This window comes from Apteryx mantelli, chromosome 9 (assembly GCF_036417845.1).
Source record: "Apteryx mantelli isolate bAptMan1 chromosome 9, bAptMan1.hap1, whole genome shotgun sequence".
NCBI lineage: Eukaryota > Metazoa > Chordata > Aves > Apterygiformes > Apterygidae > Apteryx > Apteryx mantelli.
In genome coordinates this window covers 12,341,732-12,364,989 of record NC_089986.1, presented here as the reverse complement: position 1 = coordinate 12,364,989, position 23,258 = coordinate 12,341,732, and the positions used below count along the sequence as shown (strand labels likewise).

General features: G+C 46.2%; 1 protein-coding gene across 9 annotated transcripts; it reads left to right on the top strand.

Moving 5' to 3' along the window:
• The first annotated feature begins 3,327 nt into the window (after positions 1 to 3,327).
• On the top strand, positions 3,328 to 23,072 carry COPS7B (COP9 signalosome subunit 7B). Of its 9 annotated transcripts, none has more exons than XM_067301746.1 (8): positions 3,328 to 3,510; positions 5,024 to 5,089; positions 5,544 to 5,720; positions 6,972 to 7,047; positions 8,784 to 8,872; positions 9,481 to 9,683; positions 11,165 to 11,270; positions 18,606 to 23,072. In XM_067301746.1, the coding sequence occupies exons 2-8, from the start codon at positions 5,075 to 5,077 to the stop codon at positions 18,648 to 18,650; spliced, it is 711 nt and encodes a 236-aa protein (XP_067157847.1). In that variant the 5' UTR covers positions 3,328 to 3,510; positions 5,024 to 5,074; the 3' UTR covers positions 18,651 to 23,072. The 9 variants fall into 9 exon arrangements, with proteins under 9 accessions (XP_067157847.1, XP_067157845.1, XP_067157842.1 ...); XM_067301744.1 differs by lacking the exons at positions 5,024 to 5,089; positions 18,606 to 23,072 and adding exons at positions 4,299 to 4,431; positions 12,757 to 13,958 and having other exon boundaries at positions 3,328 to 3,419; XM_067301739.1 differs by lacking the exon at positions 18,606 to 23,072 and adding an exon at positions 12,757 to 13,958 and having other exon boundaries at positions 3,329 to 3,419.
• Positions 23,073 to 23,258: the final 186 nt, after the last annotated feature.

The following is a 23,258-nucleotide window of genomic DNA, read 5'->3' as shown; positions in this document are numbered from 1 at the left end:
TTAAAGCTAGGAGCACTTTGCTCTTAGCTAAAGAACTGTTAACAGACGCACACTTTATTCTCAGAGTGGCAGAGATGAGGGTACAGAACTTTTGGGGGGAAGAACCCCCCAAAAGCTGTTCCCACCCCTGCTGTTTTCCCACCTCCCTAGAGTCTTTAGGCTCCTGGTCTGTGTCCTGGAGAGGATCTCAACACCTCCAGCTCCTTCCTTGCTCCCCCTGCTCCCCACATCAAGGACTGGGCTCTGTGGTGGGGTTTACCACTCATGGGGAGCGCTTTGCTAGAGAGTCTAAAATCACTTCTAGCACCTTGTGATCCTTCACTGTGTCTCTTGGCATTTTGCCATTCCCACCCCAGGAGGACTGGCCAGAGGAGCAGTCAATGGCTCAGCTGGCAGCCTCCATTGTCCTGCCCGGCACAACTGTTCAGTTGTTTGTTGCCGTTAATGGCCCCATTTCAGTTTCTCAGGCATTGTCTGGTTCTTGCCAGAAAATGGAAGATTTAATCTGTTCTGAAGGCTGTATCATATGCAAGGATTCAAAAGATGAATGGAACCTGTAAGTGTAAAATAGACCCAAACTGTCATGCCATCAGAACAAAGAACACACTAAAAACGTAGCTTTGAAATGTTACCCCTTTGCACAGGTCCTTTTGCAGTGTAAATACCCCAAGACGCTGCCACAGTGTGTCGTATCCCAAATGACTGCTGTGCCCTCAAGAGAGACAGAAACTTTGCTTGCTTTTAATTAAACTGTTTTGCAGGAAGCGATGGAGCCTGAGAGAGCACAATTGCTCTAAGGGATTGCTGTGTTGTGGCTGAATGAGACCCACTGCCTGCAGACCGAGCACCAGAGAGGTTTCGAGTCCCATACTGCCAGGGATGCCACAAGTCTAGCCAGGCTCACCCCACCCCAATAAATGGGTGTGCACCAGCCAGTACACATTAATTGCAGTCTATGGACTAATGTTATTACATAAATGAGACGATGAGAAGCTACGCATGGCAGTCAGCCACAGGGCACCTAATGCATAGTAACCTGCTCCATGTCCTGCCTGCAGCAGTGCCAGGATCTGCTCTCCCAGACAAGGACAGGAGTGGGAGAGTCAGGCATGTGGATGAGGAGATGGGAGGTGCAGGGGGAGGGAAGAGGAGTTTGGTGCCTGAGATTGGGGTTCTCGTTCGGAGAGGTGAGATTTGCAATAGGAGGGGGAAAAAGAGGGGATTTAATGGGCTTTCAGAAGGGGACAGGCAAGTCTAGGGGCATAGGCCACAGTAATTTAGGACCCGACTTCTAAATCTTAGTTGGGACTCTGTATTATCATGCGCAGGCCAGCACTACAGGCAGGGACCCCAGCTGACAAAACGGGCAATGGACTGTTTGCAGCCCCAAACTGTAAATCCTCATTTGGGGCTCGTTGTTTCCCACTTGATCGTTCCAGGCCCAGTGGGTCTCCTTGCAATCATTAATCCAACCATCGCATCCCCAGTATCCATTCCCACCCCCACCGAGGGTGCTGAGCATTAATTACATCAAACACTTCCATGTCCAGCTGTCTTCAGAAAAAGGGCTCGAGCACAAAAGAGATGTGCCAGCTGCAAAGAGTCTCTAAGGGTCAAGGCAAGGACAACTGGCTAAAAGCATTATCTTGAAATTCTCTTGCTGTCTGGTGCTTGGAAATTTACTCCCAATCCCTCAGGGTAGACCAGGGAAATTAAACAGATTGATATCATGCTTCCTGCTTTTCACTGTCACCCAAATCCACGAGTTCCTTTTTGATCCCATTGCTGTAACGCTCTCCCACACCTCATTCATCTGTCATCTTGATTATTGTAATCTCCTCCTCCCAGACCGGTTGGCATTTTATCCAGCCCACATTTTGGAAAGCTGACAGATTATCTGAGGTCAGGACAGGGACATGTTTATAATTTTTGGAGCCCTCAGCTACAAGAAGAACTGGATTATGAATTGCTTTTCCCTGCAGTCTCCTACTTGGAGAGTGAGACTAAGTGGTCTCACAGCTTGGCAAAGCAGTGTTTGTTCCTTAAAACAGAGGCTTCCAAGTGATTACATACATTACTGTAATAAATGTTAAGATCTGAATCAGTAGGTCACTTGTCCAGGTAGATGTCTTTCACTTAAAGCACTGGAGATCAGTTTGATGTCAGTCTCCACATTTTAATGAAAACTGTTCTTCTGCTTTTAGATAGTTCTTACTATCTAAAGCTGTGTTTATTATTGTCATACAATTGTCCTGAAGCAGAAAGGACTGCCTCATTGCACTTACTCTTATTAAATGCACTACAGGCTGAGGCAGTGCTTCCAGCAGAATCATATCCTCTTTTACCAGCAAATAAATTGTATTGCAGCTCTGGTTCTTCCTGGTTAGGATGAAGTCATCCCATCTTGCTGCCAGTTGTTGCGTTGTGATGGATTTGTACAGAGCGGAAAGAACAGGAAGTGGTGGGGAAGAGAAGCGGCCCTGGCAGCCCACTTAGAGGTTTTTTTCTTGTGCAAACCCTAAAATGTGGATTTACAGAGGTGCCTGTTGCTCCTACTCGGTATCAGCTGTGCCATCACTGGTCCTCCCCTGGCCAGTGCACATGTGGTGCTCTGTACTCTGGCCAACTGGGCAGAAACGTGAGCGGATGCTACTGCTGGACAAGCTCAGCCTTGGATCAGTCCCGGCGCTCAGAACTGTGACCTGGGCCTCAACGCAGAGGCAGGAGCAAGGGGCTCGTCGTGCGCTCAGACGGCCAACGAAGGCGCTGTGAAACTTCCCGCTCGCCGAGCCCTGCACGCAGAGGTGACCCAAACGCAGACACACCAAACAAAACCGGCCAAAACGGGAACCGGTGCTCAAACCCGGGGCGGCAGCACCCCCATCCCCATGGGGACAACCCCAGGCAGGGGGCACCAGCTGGCGCAGCAGCCCCTGCAATGGCAGGGAGGTGAGCGGGAGTCAGGTGCCTCGTCCCCTCAGCCCCTGCCATTTGCCCCTCGCCGCCATTTGCCCCCTGCCGCCATTTGCCGCCAACCCCTGCCGCCATTTGCCCCTCGCTGCCATTTGCCCCCAGCCCCCACCACCATTTGCCCCCCACCGCCATTTGCCCTCAGCCCTCGCCTAGAGCAGTGAGGGGGGCCGGGGCGCACTGACCCCTCTCAGCCCTCGCCCCAGCCGGCCGGGGCGGTGAGCAGGGGCCAGGGCGTCCCGCGGCCTCCGCCCCCGGCCGCCGTTTGCCCGCCTCACGCGGCGGCGGCGGCGGCGGCGGGGCCGGAACGCTCAGCGCGCGGCCGCGCGTTCCGGGGGAAGGGGCCGGGCGCGGGACACCGGCGCCGCCATCATGGCGGCCTGAGGCGCGGCGGGGAAGGCGCCGGGAGCCGCAGGGCGGGAGGAAGGCGGAGAGGCCGGAGCGGCGAGGTAACGCCGGGGGAGGGGGGAGCCGCCCGCTCGTCCTCCCCTCCGCGCACCGAGCCCTTCCCCGCGCCGCGGCCGCCTCCCGGCGCCTGAGGTGGGGGCAGCGGGCGCGCGGCTCCCCGAGCCCTGAGGCGAGTGGGACCGGGGCGGCGGGGAGGGGCGGGACGGCCCTGGGGCGGGGGCGGGACCCCGCCGAAACCGTCCGCCGGGGCTCGGCCGCGGCCCCGGGGTGCCGGGGTCTCCCCGGGTGTCCGGGGGAGGCGGGAGGGCCGGCCTTGCCTGCAGGGGCCGGGGGCCTGGCCGCCTCGGTGCCCCGCAGACCGCCTCTGCGTCCCCTGGGTGCCGCTTGCCACCTTAATACACCTTCAGGCACCTTAAAACAGGCAGAAGTAAGGCTGGGGCGGGGGGGAGGGGGGCAGTTTATCCCTCTGTATGAATTTTCGCAGCCTTTGGGCAAGCTCCTTCTTTAACGTGTCTTCCATTTGCATTTCAGTCACTTTTCGTCAGGATAAGTCAGTTATGGAGAGAACACTGTGGTAGTGCCAGCGACACGACTGTGTGTGAATGCAATAGTGATATGGTCATCTAAACGTACACTCAGGAAAAGCAGCAGAGAACTGGCATTCCTCTCTTATTAGGGCATGGATAAAGCCAATGAGTCTTTTGCAGTCTTATACGCCAGTCTGTGGTTTCATTACCTGGGAGGGAGGGCAATAGCCTGGGAACCCTGAAATCTGGATTTCAATCCCAGCTCTGTCACTTCCTGCGCAATCTTGAGAAAATTGTTTGTCCTCTGTGTTTCCTTATCTGTGAGTAGGGAGAAGAGCAGTGATGTGCCCTTAGGTGTATTAGAAAGCCAAACTAAGTGTTATTGTATTGCAGGGATTTCTCAACTGGAAACTGAGGTGCTGTTCATTCAGGTTGCATGTGTGCCTTTAATGAAAAGATGCATGAAGAGATTTTAAGCTAAGAGCCTTGAAATCCATGTGGAAAGTGCGGAAGATTGCCCTCTCAGGTTGAGACCATTTGTAACTAGAGGTGTGGAGTAAAGTGAATTTTCAGGAGTTGAGTAATAAGTGGAGCTAGCTGTATTGTCTTCAAAAGTCTTAATTTGTGTAGGTATGCCAAAATAATGTAAAAACCTGTGTGACTATACCACCCTCTAAAAGGACAGCTGTGGTCCCGGCAGTCAGCCAGAATGAGACTTAGGTTCTCTGGTGTCTAACTTCTTCAGCAGAGTAAAGGTTAGCTACTAAACTTGAAAATTATCCTATATAAACATAACATGAAGAAACCCGTGTCTGGTAAGTTCTTTGTCTGGTGCGTGAATAACATGCTTTGGAAATCTTATCTTAGTTGTTTTTAAAAATAACTTATTTTGTTGAACTTGTTAACAAAGCAAAGTGTTGGTGCTGGGAGTCAACATGCACATCAAAAATGTCAGGCAACGGCTGAAGACAAAGACCTCTCTTTACAAGGGCTTAAATGGAGTCTTTGTAGAAAGGGTATTTTTATCACTTAAGCTTTCTAGTTAACCCAGAACACTTTGACTGTGCAAAGTAGACGAGTAAGCTATTTACCCACCAGAGTTCTTTTTCTTCTTTTAGGCTAAGAATAGGAATTATGTATGTAGCTAACGTCAAAGGAAAAGGTGCAATATGCGGGCCTGCAAGGTGAATAAATTCTACACAAAGATTAAGTCACTTTCTGTTTCAAAGTTGTGTAATGAGTTTTGGGAAGGAGGAAGACTTAGCTAGCCTCTAGTAGACATAATAATAAATATCTTTGCAGTTTTCATTATTTGCTGGCATCAGTAGAAGGAAAAGTCTGAAAACTGTGTGAAAGCTAAACTCTTCTCCCGCTAGCAGGAATGGATCCTTGAGGGAACTGACCAGACAGTCTGCAGAAATTTTGCCCAGATATTGCCTGAGTTATTCCTGCTCCCCAGATAACTCAGAATTCTAGCCTGCGGGGTCCCTGGCCTGCCCTCTGAATTCCAAAGAAAAACATGGCAAAACTAATGCTAAAATGTTACTAAGCTGAGGGTATCTTCCAATCTGCTGTCAGATAGAATTTAGCAGAGGAGAAAGGATGAATTAATACCTTTTTTGTTGTTGTTGTTGACAGATTCGAAAACCTAGAATGGCAGGAGAACAGAAACCATCCTGCAATCTTCTTGAGCAGTTTATTTTACTAGCCAAAGGCACAAGTGGCTCAGCTCTGACTGCTCTTATAAACCAAGTGCTGGAGGCTCCTGGGGTTTATGTCTTCGGAGAGCTATTGGAGTTAACAAATGTGCAAGAGGTAAGAGAGGAGTTTCTCTCCTAATGCCCCTTTTGCGCTCCCAGTGTAAGGGATCCCCAGAAATTTCCACAGACACCCTATGCTTGTAAAACTTGTTCCAGGAAGGGCCTGATGTGACTTATCTGGCTTCCGAGATATTTGCGTCATACAGGAGGCATACAGTGCTTTGGAAGGATCTGTAAATATGAGATTGGCATTGTTTTTGTTTGTATATATTTAGATGTTAAAAAGATATCTATGCAAAGCTTTGCTACCTTATGTGATTGCTAGTACAGCAAAATCCTGGCAGCAGCGTAGTAACAATTTTAAGAAGGCATCTAGCCAGCCAACAACAAAAAAAAATCTTTCTGCTCCTTCATTGTCCTGGAAAGCATAACCTCAATGCTCTCCAAAAATCTTTGTGAACAGATGTCTAGTGTATCAGGCCTGAGTGGTAACCAAATCCAAACCATTTCAAACCAAGATGGAAAGTAAGATCCAGAGCTTTTAAAGAGAATGTCTTGCCAGCAACCCCCTTTATTACAATGAGGGAATCTAGGTCGAGTATCTCTGCAGCTGGAGTAATATGGCGTAGAGCAAGTTCAGCTTTCCAGATGGGCTCTTAGGTATGTCTAAAAATGCCTCCATGGTTATGGATCTATGTGTAGCAAATGATAATTAGGAAAAAAAAAAAAAAAAAAAAGAACAACAACTCAGTAAAAGTCACTCATTAATGCTGCAGTTTTTCCAGTGAAGTGTTTGCATGTGAAAGGAGAGCTGTTACTTTCAGATGCACTCAACTTAAAATGTTCTAGCTTGCTTTGCTTTGAAGTCTTTCATCACTCTGCAGGTAAGCTGTCTTAGCTTTCCCAGTAATAGCAAGGATGCTTAACCAGCCAACACTGTTGTCTGCTTGTCTGTCATGTGATGAGAAGAGCTGGCCTTCAGGATGTCAGCTAAAATTAAGAGTTGCTTTATTCTTTTACCTCCCAAGATGCTGCACAAAGCAGTTGACAGTCCAAACTGTATTTAAATTCTGGTACATGGTTGCATCATCTTGACTCTGCTGAAATATACTGATGTTGATGAGACCATGGAAGGGGTCTAGTTCTCTAAGACCTGGATGTAGTTCCTTTTCTAAGTATTGCTTGTCATTTGTAGACCTAAAATGTGCTCTGGAGAGGCTGCCTACCAGTATAATGTTGGCTATTGTCTCTATTTTCTGTCTATTATTATGTTAAATGGGATTTCTTCTATTTTCTTTCCATCCAGCTTGCTGAAGGGCCTAATGCTGCTTATTTCCAGTTGCTGAATCTGTTTGCATATGGGACATACCCAGACTACGTAGGTAAGAACCTGCCTGGTGTTTGCAGATTATGAGACTGAATTGCACTTTATAATTGTCAGAGGCAGTTCTGTGTTTTCTGTGGTACTTGGTGTAGTGTGGCAGGGTGAAAGGGTCTAAGTACAAAACTTGCTTGGAAGGAGAGCTGCTTAACTCTCTGAGTCATGTACTTTTCATTTACTGAAACATGGAGGAAGGGCTATAGTCAGCCTAGAGACTGTGGTATTTTATTAGTTTGGCTTGGACTGCAACACTGAGCTGACTTGGTCTGTAGCAGTATTCAATGATATTCACAGGCCACTTCTGTAAAGAGCAGTTTCAGACATCTGCTTTGAAATTTAGATGATGCTGGTTATGGAAGTTGCAGAAAACTTTGACAAATTTGTTCTGTGTTATTTCTAAAATCCTATGTGGTTTATAGGATAACCTTTTATTTTGTGACTCTATTGCTGAAATAAAATGAAAAAAATTCTTAACCAGAATATAAATTGGAATAATGACTCTTATACAGCTTCAGAAGGGTTATGTGTGAATCATCTGACTGTCTGTCTGAAGGTGCTGTGTCTTTTGCGTTCATGCTTCCGTTCTGCTACAATGTAGTACTTATTTGTGGGTAGCAGCCTGAATTCAGAGTATTACAGAGTGTGACAAATAATCCCATCATAATGCTGACTGTGACTGTGGTGGATGAGTTATCTAGTTCCTATAAGGAGAAATGACATCAATAAATGCAAGAGTTGGAAACTTCATTGGCAGTGGAGCAACATGAGTCTCATTAATTCTGTGGCTGATGAGGGGATGTTTGCTTTGCATGGGTTTTACATCCCAGCATGTGACAGTGCAGTTCTTTCTTTACAAACAATTTCTTGTCTAGTGTGTTTTGTTGTGACTGCTACCTTTTACCACACAGCACCCTAGACGTACAGTTCACAAAGCAATTTTGCCTGCCCAGAGAAATCCAGTTCTAATACATCATGCCTGTGTGTGAAACGAGTATTCTGCTCCTGGGGAGGGACAGGGAGAAGCTGAGGAAGAGTGAAAAAAGTGAAAGGAAAAAAAGTAGTCAAAATGTAGAGCAATGAATGAGGTGGGATGGGCAGGAGAACTTGAATGTTCCTGAAACGCTCATTTTCATTAAAGTAGATACTTTAAAGATTTTCTTTGCTTTGGAAAGCAGCCAGTCGTCTTTCTGTTTTTAAATATTCATGAGGCACGTGGCTATAATATGGTGACAGTGAGACCATATAAGTGTCTAGATTAATAATTTCTCCTCCCTTCCTCAGCCTGGTGCTTAACACTTTCAACCCTAAATTCTATAGCTCTTCAGAGGAAAAAAAGCCAACTGTATTTTACAACCAGAACAGCAAAGAGGGAAGGTTTTATTCTGTCAGCTCACTAATGAAATAAAAATGTCTTGGTGATGGGAACAAAGCATTGACCAACTCTTTTGGCAGGATGCTACTTGTGTAGATGTGGATTACATTCTAATTCCAGAACCAGAATTACTAAAGAAGCAGTGAAGAATGGAATTGTCAGCTTGCTTTTTAACTTTTCCTCTCTCTCCAATGGGTATGGTGATCTGTCATCAGCGGCAGCTCTCTCTGCTCATCAGCACCCACAGTAGCTGGAGAAGTTCAGCCTTTCAGGATTGTGTGTGGTTTAACTAGCCTGCAGTTCTGCAGTCTGGATTATATAATTCCTGAAGTCATGAATCTTGTTGGTTTTTTTCACTTTAACAGCAAACAAAGATAACCTGCCTGAATTAACAGTGACTCAGAAAAACAAGTTGAAACACTTGACGATTGTAAGCCTGGCTTCCAGAATGAAGGTGAAGTACATCGTGACTGATAACAGATTTTTTTTTTTATTATTATTATTTTAATTAGCATCTATTCTGTAGTATTGTAGTTGTATTAAATTGCAAGAGTACTCCCAAGAACCCTGCAACTAGGAAAGTACCTGTAATACATAGTGTTTTCTCTTGGTGCATTTGGGACGCTAGCTTAATGGACTTCCAGGGAGGAGAAGTGGGGGTGTCTGAATGGCCATGCAAATTGGTTAGTAAGGCCTGGGACACTCTGTTTGACTTTTTTCACTGCTGGGGGTGGAGAATCATTCTTAAAAACACTAACTTTGTTTTTTCCTGGGGGAAATGTATTGACACTCCTAATTTCTTCCACAATTCCAGTACCTCTTTCCTCCAGAATGTACTGTGCCAAAGCTTCAGGAATTACCTAAATTGTGTCATAATATGATCTAGCCTAATACTAAGTGTTTGTTCTGCCATAATCAATCACTGCTGTGCTTGCAGGCTAAAGTGTAGAATACAGTAAACATTTAAGTGTTGAGCTTTTGCCAACCCTACTTCTGTTTGAGACCTAGCTGTTCATTCTGGCTCTAGGGCTGATAACTTATTTTTGGACTTGCTATTTCTAGTGTATTCCCTACTCTGTGTTGCTGAAGGACCTGGACATGAGGAATCTGAGGGAGCTGGAAGATCTCATTATTGAAGCGGTTTATACAGATATTATCCAGGGGAAGCTAGATCAACGCAATCAGGTGCTAGAGGTCGATTTTTGTATCGGCAGAGACATTCAGAAGAAGGACATCAGTAACATTGTCAAAACGCTCCAGGAATGGTGAGGCAGGCTTCTCCAGCTTGCTTATTCCTTGTGCATAGTCTGTCCTGGCTTTTTCTGACTCCTTGAAGTTTCAAATGCTAGCTCAATTTTAGCATGTTCCATTAATCAGCAGACTTACACTGTGAGCAGGCACTTGGAGAAAGTGTCTGTTGGGCAAGATCACCAAGATCCCATCTAGGATTCAATTTGTGTTCATGTATCAAGCCAAGTTGTACTGGCTCTTAAGATTCTGCTGTCACCTTAGTTTTTACCTGGCAGAACCTAACCAGGAGTCAAGGGCTTTGTCAGACAGTCATGCCAAACTGGAATCACAGTTGTATGGTATCAACACTTCCCCTCTCTTTTGTTACACTGATAACAAACTGTCCATTAGTTTTCTGCTTTTTTCACTGTGATGAGAACTGCATGGGCGTATCCTGTACAAATCGCAGTTCTTTGGAGGTGAAGTCTCCTCAAATGCAAAGTTCCAGATGCCTTTGTTTGCCTCTTTGTTCCTCCAAATGCAGTCTGCCTGCAGCCATCATATTTGGGTTGTGGTACTATCTTTTTTTTTTTTTTTTTTCCCAACCTTTGCCAGGAAGCTACTTCTCATCTTTTTGTAGGATTCACTTCCCATCCAGAGAAATTCCCTTCTATGCTGTGGGGCCTGTGGCAGGTTCTGAGCTTACTGAGAATTTCTGCCTAGTTGCTATGGTAATGGGTGCATGAAAAGTCATTAAATTGCTGTGCAAATGTGCTATCCTGAGGTAGAGACAAGTTTTTTTGCTTCTCTACTCCAGCTCCCTCGATCCCTTTTTGGAGGGAGGGCTGTGGCAGCTTCCAGGACCTTACAGCATTGTTTGGAACATAACAATGAACCCGCTGCAGACTCCCTTTCTGTCCTTTTCAGTTATGAACTTTCTGTTGGAGGAGGTTTGTTTTTTGTCTTCAAAACACTTAGGAAGCAGGGCAATTCTTTCAATCTGACTTTTCTTGTCCAATTTTAAGTATTATTAACTCTTGAAAAATGTGTTACATCCCCTTTTTAAGCAGTAATCCTGATTTAAAAGGAGACTGAAAGCTTTTTCTGCTTTCCTCTGGGTCACCTTCACCAATGTGTTAGTAACAGTCCCCCATTCCCCCCCCACTTTGAGACTTCTTCTTGTCTGAGGCCTTTGGTAACAAATGTACTTGTTACAGTTTTGGTTTTGCTGTGGTTGTCCTGCCCTCTTGTAGAGCCGCAGAAGTGCATTGAGCTTGCGCTTACTCTCACCTGCACTTAGAAAGTAATGTGGACTAGCTAAAGAATGCTGTGAAACACATCAAATGAACAGCAAAGCCTTTTCTTGGTAGTTTTTTTGGAACTCTAACCCTTGAGCAGGAAGAATAAATTTAAAAATCTCCTCAACTTTTAGGTGAGCATGACTTTTCAGATGGCCTCATCAAGCTGTGCTGCAGAGAATTCATGAGTGCTATTTGACACTGTTTGTATTTTGCAGGTGCGATGGTTGTGAAGCGGTTCTTTTAGGAATTGAGCAGCAAGTACTTAGAGCCAACCAATACAAAGAGAACCATCACCGAACTCAGCAGCAGGTAGAGATGGAGGTGGGTACAGAGTCATTTTAGACCACTCTATGCTTTTGATAAATATTTGTGCTTACTGAAGAAAATAATCTGGTCAAACCTGGTTAATGGCTTCTCTGAAGGAGGCCAGCAATCATGCAAACCAGATGTGCTGTGTTGGGGTAGGAAAAACACGCTTCCTCCCATGTTCTAGTAACATCTCAAAGAGCTACATCAAATCTGACCAGTGCTACTACGCAGTTTGAAATTTTTCTTTATAAAAGTGGGCTAGATGGGTGCAGTAGCTGTTGTTCCCTGAATTGATTCATTAGGAAACAAGAGCTTTTAACACAGAGTTAGGATGCAATTCTGTTCCTTTTGTGTCATGAAGGAGGGAAGGATAAACTAGTTTGCTTTTCAAATCTGAGAGTGTATTAACAATCTCTCGAGTCTTACTGCTTTTGCAAAAAGTGCCCTTAGCAGTTTCCTTCTGGGTCATTCTTTTGGTGTCGAGTTGAGCACCCAGAAAGGATTCTCTTAACACCCTGTCTTCGAAAGTGTGAATTGGAAATGCTCTTGCCCTCTGTTGCTCTCGCAGCTGGTCAGTAGATGGCGGCATAGGCACGCGAATTCCACCTCTGCTCCTGTGTATTTACTTGGGAGAGCAAATCTTGGCTAACACAGCTGTAAAGGTGAAAATGGTCCTCCAGAGACGCTCGTTCAGGGATAATTTCTTGCAGAGTGCTCCGTCCCTGCAGGTTTACATTTGCCTTTTGAAGCAGTTCATGCTTGGCGGCTTGATTGGCATCCATAGTGCATTTGTTTTGCCAGATGCCTTTGGGCTGGAGTTGACACACCTGATTCCTAGACCTGTTTTGACCTGTGAGGTTTTTAGTTTTGTTTTGTTTTGTTTGTTTGCTCATATACACATTGTATTTCTGGTGAGCCCTACAGGGCTCCTAGGGCAGAATATGATGCCTGTGCTGTATCTCTCCTTTTCAGCCAGAGTAGCAGAAGCACTGCTGCTACCTTCTGTGGACCAATTCCTGTTCCTACTTCTCGCAGATATCTGTGACTCAGCCAACTAGGTCAAATGTCATTTTCCCTTTTCAATTTTGATCACTGTCTTAAGTGTAAGCTTGCTTCTTTCTGCCTCCTTTGTCCTTGCTACTCCTGGCCAGTGTAAGGGTAAGATGACTGCCTTCTGTGCCAAAGCAGTAGTAGGTCCTTTCAACCAGCTAGGAAGGTGACACTGTATTGTGCCAGTGTCTCTTAAAAGATACAAGCAACCCCTAATGGTTTCTAGTCCAGGTCCAGTATGGAATATTAACAACTCTGCCTCTAAGTAAGGACAAAATGTTACCCTTAATAATCTTGAATGTAGAGCAATGAGAATGTTTCTGGTGGGACAGTTTATTTTAGAACCTCCACTCTGTGCTCCAGAGGTTTTTCAGTGTGTTTATGAATGGAGCTTCTACTGTGAAGGGAGGAAGAAGGAGGTGCTGATTCACTGTCTCTTCTTGGCCAGGTCACAAACATAAAGAAAACATTAAAAGCCACAGCCTCGTCGTCGGCACAGGAGATGGAACAGCAGCTGGTAGAGCGAGAATGCCCTCCACATGCAGAACAAAGGCAGCCCACAAAGAAGATGTCCAAAGTCAAAGGGCTGGTCTCCAGCCGTCACTAGAACATACCATCTAAATGTCATTCAGCTAGGAATGACAGCCGGAGGAGCAAAAAAGGGCCTGTGTCTCCTTTTTCAGTGGGTCCTGGGCCAGTCCTTTCCAGACTGGCAAATAAAAGCCCTGTTTGAATACAGCTCCCAGTTAGCAGCACCTGGCTAAGTTACACTGTGCAAGCCCTATTCATTTCCAGGGTGTCCCTGTTTTCCTGGTCCTTTAAAGAGGGACTTCTAAAGAGGGCTAACCGAAGGGGCAGAAAAAGAGAATCTGTAGACAGTTTTGCTCCCTCCCAGCCACTCTCACTGCTGCTCAACCTTGAGGAAGCTGCTGTACTAAATCAGATCTCGGGAGAAGTTCTATAGCAAGTGTCTGAATTCCAGGGTTGAAGTGTGGCTACCAAAGCCAGGCTGGGAGCGAGGAAGCCATCAACACAGATCTTTCCATTCCCAAAGGGAGCACAGAAAGGTTTCTAGGCCAGGAACTGCTTTACATGGAAGTCTTCAGCCTTTCCGCTACCCCTGTCTATTTTAAACTGGGGTGAAATTCACACTACCTCGCTCTGTGAAGATGAGATCCAGTGCTGGGCTGTTTACTTAACCGTCTGTTTACTGCCCTTACTAAGCCCTTTAATCTCTCACAGATTTAAAGCACTGTTCCGCATCTCTGAGGTGTCAGCACAATAAGGAGGAAGCCGGCTGCTCTCTCAAGCCTTCCTTCTTACAGGTAGTTAGGGGCATGCTAACAATTGTGTTCCTTCTGAATGTGATGTGATCTCTCAGAGCTGCTTGTGAGTTGTTCCCCCATCGATACCTTTAAAGGCTAATGCATTCACTTTTCCTCGGATGCTGGTGACAGTGGTCTGCATAGGAGAAGAGCCCATTTAGCGTGCGGCAGGCTGGTGGCCCAGGACCCACTGGCAGGGGTCACAGCAGCATCCCCTTGCTGAAGCAATGGACTTGACTAGTCTTTCTGAATTCTGAACACTTTCAGGTTGTATTTTCCTCCCTTTTTTGTACATTGTTGTGATTCTAAAGCATTTCAGCCTTTGTTTTGTGTTTTTTATTTGTTACAGACTAACTTCAGGTGATTTGCACCTAGTTTGGCAAGGTGTGGATTTTTTTTTAAGGGGGGGGAATGGGGTTGACATTGAAACAGCAATTGACAAACAAGCACATTTTGGAAAAAATTAAAAATGCTGATTTAATGTCAGAGCCTGGAGTCTTGGCTTTGAGGTTGCTTTAGGCTTGTAGTGCAACAGCACTTGTTTGCATAAGTGTTTACTTGTTTTTTGATGTTACGTTATCAGAAGGTCTGATTGCGTCTCCCTGACATGTCTGGGAGGTAGTGAAGTACGCTTCCCATTTTGTCAGAAGCTCATCTTTGTCCAAGTTTGTGCAGAAGGATCTGTGGCAAAGCCAATAGCTGAGCCAAATCTCCTGAGCATAAACACCTTTGCTGCCTAATTGTGGGAGATTTGAAGTTCTGCTCTGTCTTAGGCCAAGTCGATTCTTTGCTTTGGGTCTAGCAGAGTACTGTTTTGCAGTTTGGCCTCTCTATTTAACTTTATTCCACATTGTAAAGAGAGGGGCTTTCCATGAGCAGGAAGGGGAGCTGTTCAAGCAGAGGACTGTGACTAAGCTCCAGTTCTGCAGCCAACCATCACCTGCATGTATCTTGTGCAGCGCATGTGCCTTCCTCTTACTGCTACCAGGATTCTTTGCCATCTGTGTGTTTTCAGTCCTCGACCACAGAACTTGTACACTTGTGAAAGTAAATTACTCTTCTCCTGCAGTGCAGGCACACCAGCTTTGAATCCTAAGAGAGATCTAAACACCTCCCAGCCAGCTGCCTCTGGGTCAGGTCTCTTGATTTCTGATTCTTACCAGCTCTCTCTCCCCTAAAAATGCTAGCCAAAAAAGTTCTAATGAAGGATGTCAAGTGAATAAGCTGAAAGTGTGAAGCCTTCTCTTAAATCTCAAGGGATTTCTTTCCCAAGCAGTGGTTGTGTTAGTTTCTGTACTAGCTTCTCCTAGTGCTTAGCTGACAGGTTCTCAGGAGATGTAGATGGACTTCATGTACCCAAGTCTAATAGATTTGTGCGTTGAAGATGGATTGAGTCCTTTTCTGGCTTCTTGTGTGGGTTGCTGCAGTGTACTGGTCATCCAGTTCCTCACAAGATTTGACTCGTGAGGAAAGGTTCTCTGGTCATCACTAAACTTTTTTCTTGCCCTCCCATTTCTAACCTCAGTCCTGCAAAGAGGCAGGAGGAATGCAAATGCCTTTGGAAGTAGGTTTACTTCCTCAGCAAGCCACAGCCTGCTGGGGAAATTGGTGTGAATTTGGCATCATTGATGTTTGTTCCCTGCCTGCTAAAGGAGCCGCGTTAGTTTGCTGAAACTTCTTTAATATGTTGGAAGTTCTTGAGTTTGTTCTTATGTTTTTTTTTTGTTGTTGTTGTTCTCGAAGCCCAGCTGTGGAAAGAGGTCTTATTTGCACTTCGGTATGCATTGCCTTTGATCAGCAAAGAAACAAGGGAGGAAATAGCACTTTGACTAAAGATCTGTCCCGTGCTTGATGGTGCGAGAGATGGGAAAGGACAGAGAAGGGATGGGTATTGGACAGAACCGAGTTGTTCTGCATATGTGGCTTTCCTGGTGTGCTGGCTGTGTGCTCAGTGTCGCAAAAGGAAGGGGGCGTCTTTGCAATGAGCCCGGTCTGAGATGAGTCATTAACAAATGACATGCAGAGAGTACCTGGGGGAGGCAAACAGCTCTGCAGCAGCTGGTTAATGAATCTGGCTTGAAGGAAAGAGTTAGAAGCTATTCCAGGAATGGAGCAGAAGGCAGAGTTGTTAATGGGGAAGAATGCAGGAGGTGCAGTGCTGTATGAGAAGGACAACAGATGAAGAGTGTGTTGACTCCCTGTGGCTGCAGGGAGGGCAGCAACTTGGAACAGAGTTATGTGAATTAGGGGCTGGTGGGGGTTGAATTGTAGACAATTTGGAGGGGAGTGTCTGGAGAGCTTAATCCTGTTATGAGGGATGAGAGGGAGATGGAAGCAGAGGTGGATTTGATGCAAAGTCCAGCGTATTGCATATGCCTGTTGGAGGCAGCTAACACTGCTTGTCTGAGCACTGCTGAACATTGCTCCTTGGTGTGAGGGGACCATCCTGCTCTACTTTGTTTTATGGCAGCAATGGGCTGCTCCAGCTGCACCTCACTTCAAGATTGCAGCAGAACGGAGTTCAAGCTGTTGAACTTCTGTTTGCCTCCTTCATCCGGAGAGAGGCGAAGTAGATGGAGCTGCCTTTCCTCTGCTCTTCAGGGCTTTATTATCTAGCTTCATATTCTGCAGCTCCGCTTGTACTAGTACTTGTTTAATATGGAGCTGAGCACTGAGCTGGAAAATGGAAGAGAGGATCTCAGCTGATTGCAGTGCTGGTAGACTGCCCTAGCCCTAAAGCTGTGCCTCATGCTAACAAATGTCCCTGGCATTCCTGCTGTGACTCAGTTTATACCCGCTAACATTAGGCAATTCTGGAACATAGTAAAGCAATGTTGATGACAATTTTTTTTTACAGAAAAATTCTGACTCAAAACCTATTGTTCCCCCCCGCCCCTTAGATAAGTTCAGTGGTAGCTCGGTGTCCTGTTGAGAGCAGGAAGGGTCTGCTGACGGACCTTTCTTTATTCAGATTTGAGACCCATCCTGCAACCCGCCCTGTGCAGACTTGCGAAAACCCATGGGTGCCCATGGAGCTTCATGCAGGCTTGGAGCTCTACCCTGCTAGGGCCACAGTTAGCTTGAGGCTCAGTTCTCAGACTGACACACAAGTGACACACAGCCTACAGCTGCTTGAGAGGTCTCTCTCCATAGGTCAGATACAGGAGTAGGAACTGCAGAGCTGCTTTCCAGAGTGAAAGTGGGGAGACTGAAGCTTTCCTTCCCACAGTAGAGAGTGGTAGTAAGAGATGGCTGTTTTCCCATAAGCCCTGCTAAGTGAATTTTATTGAATAATGTTCAGTTCCTGAAAGAATGGAAAATGATACAGAGCTTCTTTTCTTTAGCATTTTGCTTATCCTGGGGGGGGAAAATGCATTGATACATGCACTCAAAAAAAAGGAAGTTGAGTTTATTCATTGCAGGGGATGCAGAAGTGAGAGGACCGTCAGCTTGGATAGTTCTGTTAGAATGTGACAAATCGCATGGGTAGATCAGACTTCTAAAAGTTCACTTCTGTACAGGTTTATATGAATGCTGTCTAAGCTGTTTAGAGAGGCCTCAGATATTAAAAACCAAACAAAGCCCACTTTGTCCTGGGGTAAAACAGTCAAAGTATATGCATTTGTAGGCTTGTTGGTGCTGCTGTTTTTTACTTTGTGAGCCTTTTGCAAACGTTGCAATGAGAGAAACAACGTTATTCTTTATTATTCTGAAGATGGAGAAATAGATTAAATAACTTGCACTACAATTATATAGACCCAGTTAGTCAGACCTCTGAGACCTACTCTCATATAATGTTTTATGTTGTTTTTTCCCCCACCAAGTCCTCTACAGCATCTGACCCAATACAAGGAAACCAAATACAAGGAACTGTTTAGCTTATTTTTGCGCAGTCTGAGAGATAGTAACCCACGGGCATCAGGAAGGGTCAATTAAAGTTTAAAGTGATCTTGGCTCCTATTTGTAACCTCAACCTTGTATTTTTATTGTGGAATTTTAACCTAACAATCTGATTGAATTTATCAGCAGTTTTTTTTAGAAATGTCATTGTTTCACTCTGTTCTGTGGCAAAGGTCAGTGTCTCTTGGGGACTGTTGACATTTTGCTGATATTTCATCAGTCGTGGCCCTATTGCAGAGGAAAGCGGTTGAAGCTAGAGAGATGTACTATTAAGAGAACAGGTATTTACCCCCTAGTCTGATTGGCTGCACCCTGCTTCTTAGAGGCGCAGTGGTGGTACCCCCATCTCTGATCAGTGAACCAGGCAAAGGATTAGGCAGAGCAGCTCTCCACTCCCTGTCTCCCAATATACAGGCACACATGCTTCGTTTCCCACAACATATAGGTCTGGAGAGATGACTTGATATATTCACTACAGGCTGCAAACTGCTTGAGTGTGATAGCTGCGACCATGGCTTTTCCACGTCAAGAAAAAGGGAAGGTGTTCCTGCGCTAGTGAGTGAACATGCACACGGGAAATTCTAGATAGTAAAGGATTGCCATAAGGTCATTTAACAGTCCTGAAATGTGTGTTTTTCTGCAGAGCTCAGAAGAATTTGTGGCAGTAGTCCTTGCTTGATGTAGTTTAATTAAAGGTAGGAGACCCTTCCATAGCTCTAGGTCTCCTGTAGAAACTTGTGAATCTCAATATCATTAGGGCATTTTTCAAATGCCCACATGCAGATGATATCTCTGTGTTTCAAGAAGAGCTGAGTGTAATGGGTAAGGGAAACTTCGCTCTTTTGGAGATCTGCTTTTTTGTGAGTTTTCTGAGCTTCTCTGAAAGCGGGGCCGTATCATCATAGGCATGAAGTTTAGAAGTTGTGCTGTCTAGCCTTCCAGACTCTTCTTGAAGCTGTTTACCTTACTAGCCCTGATGTTTCAATCCCTGTCTCATGATCAGCACAGTCCTAAAGCTGCCTAGCTCTGATGCAATAAGTAACATCTTGGTGTTTCATTGTCACCTTCACAGCTGTTAGAGAGCACCAGTTCCTACAGGATCACCTGCCAGCTGTGATGATATTCCTTTTACATCACTGTGAGATGACACCTCTCCAAACTGGCAGACAAGCCAGGTGGGTAGGCACTGCTCCTCAGAGCTGTTCTGCACCTAGGGAGCAAAGGCTATTGCCTGGTTTAGCATAAAGGAAATCAAGGACAAGGACACCGGATGGTGCTATAAATAAGGGGCGAAGCACAGAGCTGTGTCCTAGCCCAGCTCTGCTACAGATGCAGAGAGTAACCTTGGGCAGATCAGCCATTCTTCACCTGACTTTCGCAGGACAGCATCTCATGCGTGATGGCTGTGATGGAGGTCTTTAAAGTGCTTTGGTCTCCTGGCTGGGCAGAGGTTCATTGCTGATGTAACTAAAGAAGATGCAGCAATGTATATGGGAGGGGAGAATCTTAAAGCTTTTTAAGCTTTTCTAGAAGTCATCTTCCTCAGGTAAACCATACCCTGCTTTTCCCCTCGATGCAAATAAGTTGGCCCATTGTGGGAATATAGGCCTGGAGTATTATGGGTAATATGCCAGGTTAATTATGGAGGGGGCAGGAAAATAGCCTGTGCTGTTTTCAACAATATCAAAGGGATGCTACCTAATGATTTTCCTATTAGCTCTTTTCCCAGCCTGCCAGAGTCACTGCAGAAGTGTCATTTACAAAGGCAGTTTGCAACTCATTACCCTGGATTTTTCACTGTAGTTCTGCTCCAGAGAGTGTGGGCTTTTGCTGCGTGCCCCAACCTAATGAATTGCCTGATTTGGTTAGTGCTGCCATCCCTTCTGACAAGGTTAGTTGCTGACTGACAGGAAGGGGCCTGCATTCAATTCCCTTCTTGTATGCCACTTGTGCTCGTGTCAAGAGAAGGGTCCCTCTGGAAGCTGCCCTGTGATCCCTTTCCTTTGTTTTTCTGCATTCAGAAGGAAGCAGTCCGTGCTTGGAGAAGTCCTAGAGCAAGTGATGGGGGCTTGTGTGCTGCTGCCCCTGGCAGTCCCTGCTCAGTGTCTCAAGTCCCTTTCCAGCTGGAAAATTCCATTGCTCTCTTGCTTTGGGGCTCTGGGCTTTTCTTTCTCTTTGCTGGTTGGGGTACCTGCTGTCACCTGAGCTGGGCTTTGTAACCCTTCAGTATTAAATACTGGGGAAAAGCTGCATTAATGATATGGGGGGGGAGGGAAGCATGCGATGTGGACTGGGAAAATAGAGCTGATTTCCAGTGTGGTAGAGGGCAGTTGTGGGAACTCCAAGGTCTGCTCTGGCCTTCTCAGGCTTTGCAAGGCACTTGTACAACAGCGCTAGAGAAAACTCCGTGTCCTTTCTCGCTAGGTAGCAGCGTGCCCTTTCAGGCTAGGGACCTGTGGTTCATCTCATGCTGTGAATGGCTCCTGAAGAGGGGAAATTGAGGCTGTTGCTCCCTATGTCATGTCACAAGGGCTCCCAGTTGAAAGCTGAATGTGGGTACTGCTCATTCAGCTGGTTGAACTGGAAACGTAGGTTTCATGGGTGTTAGTTTGAGCTCAGTGTTGGCAAGAGGAGTTTGGGACTCCAGCCACCCTTGCTTCCAGCTGTGTGTTTACACACGTTTCCACCTCTGCTAAATGCCATCCTCTCCTGAGCTCACCTTTGAGAAGTCAGATGCCGCACCCTGAGGCTGCAGCTTGCGTCCAGGACAGCTTTTTCCGTTCAATTATGCTCTCTCCTTGCTGGGATGGGTGAGGGAGGTTTCTAGTGCTGGGTCTGGATCCTTTTGCTGGGTATAATCAGGATTTAACCTGAATGGTCCACAAAGGAGTCAGTGAAGTGAGATCGACTTGCTTCCACTGCATGTGATGCCTCCTCCCCTCTTAATTGGATTCTTGTGTCCCCTCTCTTTCCTCCTGGCCTTGTTTCCTACTGAGCCCCTGTCAGGGAGACCTAATTGTGGCCTTATCGGATGCTTGCTGTGCTCTAATGAGCTGTCTCCGTTTCCCACTCTGGCCTGTCTGCCAAACTGAGGAAGGTGCTTGTTGCCACTCTGGGAACTGGCCTCTGCTTTCAGCCCCTCTTTCTGCACTCTACCCTGCAGAACAGCCAGACCTGTTGTGCTGACTGGGCCGTGCAGGTGCTGAGGTTAAGTTGATCTGAAAGGTTTCCCAAGTGCTCTTTCACCCTTGAGTGCTGCCTTCTCTCTTGCACATCATGCCAGCATGGGGAGAGTTGATGTTCCCAACCTGCAGGTGGGAAACCAGCTTGCTGAGGGGCAGGGTGTTTTATCCATGGTCAGAAAGGAAGCAGCAAAGCAAGCAGCCAAACTTTTATCCTTCTGCACAGGGAGCTCTTCCTGTGATCGCTCTCGTGCTGCCGAACTAGCATCCTTTTGAGATGCAGCTTTGTCTTTTCCTTTAAACTCGCTCTTTTTTAGAAGGACCAGTGGAGGGAAGGAACCCACAGTCCTGTGTGGGCTGTGCTCTGCCCTTTGGACTGCACTCTGCAGAGGAGAAAAGGGAATCCAGACCCTGTGTGACCCCAGGCTCTGATGTCTCTGAGGTACCCCCAACCTGAGCTCAGGCCATTGTGCCCTGCATAGGCTGACAAGTTTTGTGGTGTGAATTCCTAGGATCAAAAGTTCCATCTGCTCTGGGCTCCAGGGGCCCTCTCATCAGGCAGATGGCTTCATTCCAGCTCTGTTTTTGCAACAGAAAGCTAAAGCTGGAAGGGAAATTTACCTTGGTCCCAGCCTGGTATTCTGTCGGCTTCGTGCTCAAGGAATGGGACCCCGAAGGGGGACCAGCAATACCATCTTCTTGCACTACTGTTCAGACCTGGTGTGTGAGGTCTCGACACCAAGTAATTCCTTATTGTCCCTTAGGTTTGCTGGGTGACACTTGACAGTCCCCTCCGGGCATTTCTTAAGGTGCACAGTCCCTCCTTTCCTCTAAAGATGTGCAGGGCAGGTAGGGTGGACTTTGTGGGTATTATATTTGCCTTACAGAACTTACAGAGCCCTGAGAGTGGGTTGTCATTTCGTATGGACATCTCCGGAGGGCGCTCGTTGACCCTGAGGCAGGGCACAGAGCTGCACTAGCTGCCCTTCCTGCCTCCCTCGAGCCCTCCCTCCAAGGATCCTGACTTTGTTCCCAGTAGGCAATGTCTTACGTGGTCCATCAGCTGCTGCTTCCCATCCAGCTGGACTCTGTGGGCCCTGTGAGGTGGGTGCCCGTTCCTGATGGAGGTTTGCCCCCGCAAGGCTAGAAATGTCACATGCACACTTTAACCTGATGCTTGAGCTGTTGGGAGTCTGGAGGAATCATCTTCCTCTGTAAACCTAGTGTCCTCTAATAGTTGGAGAGAGTCTGGCTGGAGGTTTCTGTGGTTTCCTGGTGGTTGCTAAGGAAAGGAATCTCTTTGCCTCTAGGTCTTGGTGACTTTCTTTTTGCCCTATCCCAGGCACCGGAGCCCAGTGGTACGTAATAGTCGTCGTTTCCCAGCCCACTACAATGGTCAGGGTATAATTTGTGACTCTCATCACGGCTCGGCTGGGCGCCTGCCACTCTTTTCTAAGGCCTCTTTGAAGAATGAGACCAAAGAGCCCTCATACAGGAGTTTTGCTTGTTTGCTGTGCTCCCCGCCCCCTTGCTCGCTGTTTCCTTTAGAGTTCCGAGTCATTTTAATGATTTATTTCATGCACTTTACATAGAAAGAAGCTGTAGCAACAGCTGTGTTCATGAATCCTTACCAGGCAGCTCTCAGTATATTTTTGGTCTGTCTATGTATTGTCCCAGGCACAGTTAAATAAATCTCTCTGCTGGAGGAAAGGACTTTACAGTTTAGCGGTGAATGTTAGGAGAATGGGAATATCAAGAAGGTACTTAATAAGCTGCTGGATCCTAGAATAACAGCGCCTCCAGCACAAAGCTCTGTTCCTGCTAGCACAGCCAGGGCAGGTCTCTCTGCGGCTTTCGGCAGGGACTGCATCTCCACATGCACATACGCAGCACCCAGTGATACAGCTATATTTATGGAATGAAAATTGGACCCAAACCTGCAGACTGGGAGTGGTTAAAACGCTCCTAGGCCAAATGCTGCTCTTGTCACATCACTATCAATCCAGTTTTCGGCTGTTGAACGGGATGGGCTCGTTTCCATGGGTGCACTTCAGGATCTAGGCGATAGATGAGTTGCCTGAGGCCGCATGCTCTTGCAGTGAGTTCAGTCGGGTTCTGCACAGGCTTGCAGCCGCACGCGGCACAAGGCAGGATTCGGTCCGTCAAAACATCGCAGGATTGGGTGCAAGTTTACTTTGCATAAGGGATCAAAGCTTAAAATATCAGCTGGCCTTTCTCTCGCTCTTGACTTTTCTAAAACATCTGAACAGTTTCTTCTTTAACTCTGTTAAAATCAGTCAATCTGACATTTAAATTGTAAGTGAATTTGATAAATAAAGACAGGTTACAAAATGCCACATGGAATGTTTTTTTTGTTTTTTTGTTTTTTAACTTTTCAACTACTTAGGACAAAAAATGTTACAATGCTTGACTTTTCATTTAGTTACATAAATAATTTTTTTATAAATATCTCTTTATAAACAATATATAAATAGCTTTACAACATAAATACATTTATGCATGACATGAATTTACAAACAGCA

Excerpts from the sequence above, each read along its gene's own strand:
- COPS7B (XM_067301739.1), top strand. Across the intron at positions 5,721-6,971 it reads AGTTAACAAATGTGCAAGAG|CTTGCTGAAGGGCCTAATGC; the intron begins GTAAGAGAGGAG and ends CTTTCCATCCAG. Across the intron at positions 9,684-11,164 it reads GTCAAAACGCTCCAGGAATG|GTGCGATGGTTGTGAAGCGG; the intron begins GTGAGGCAGGCT and ends TGTATTTTGCAG.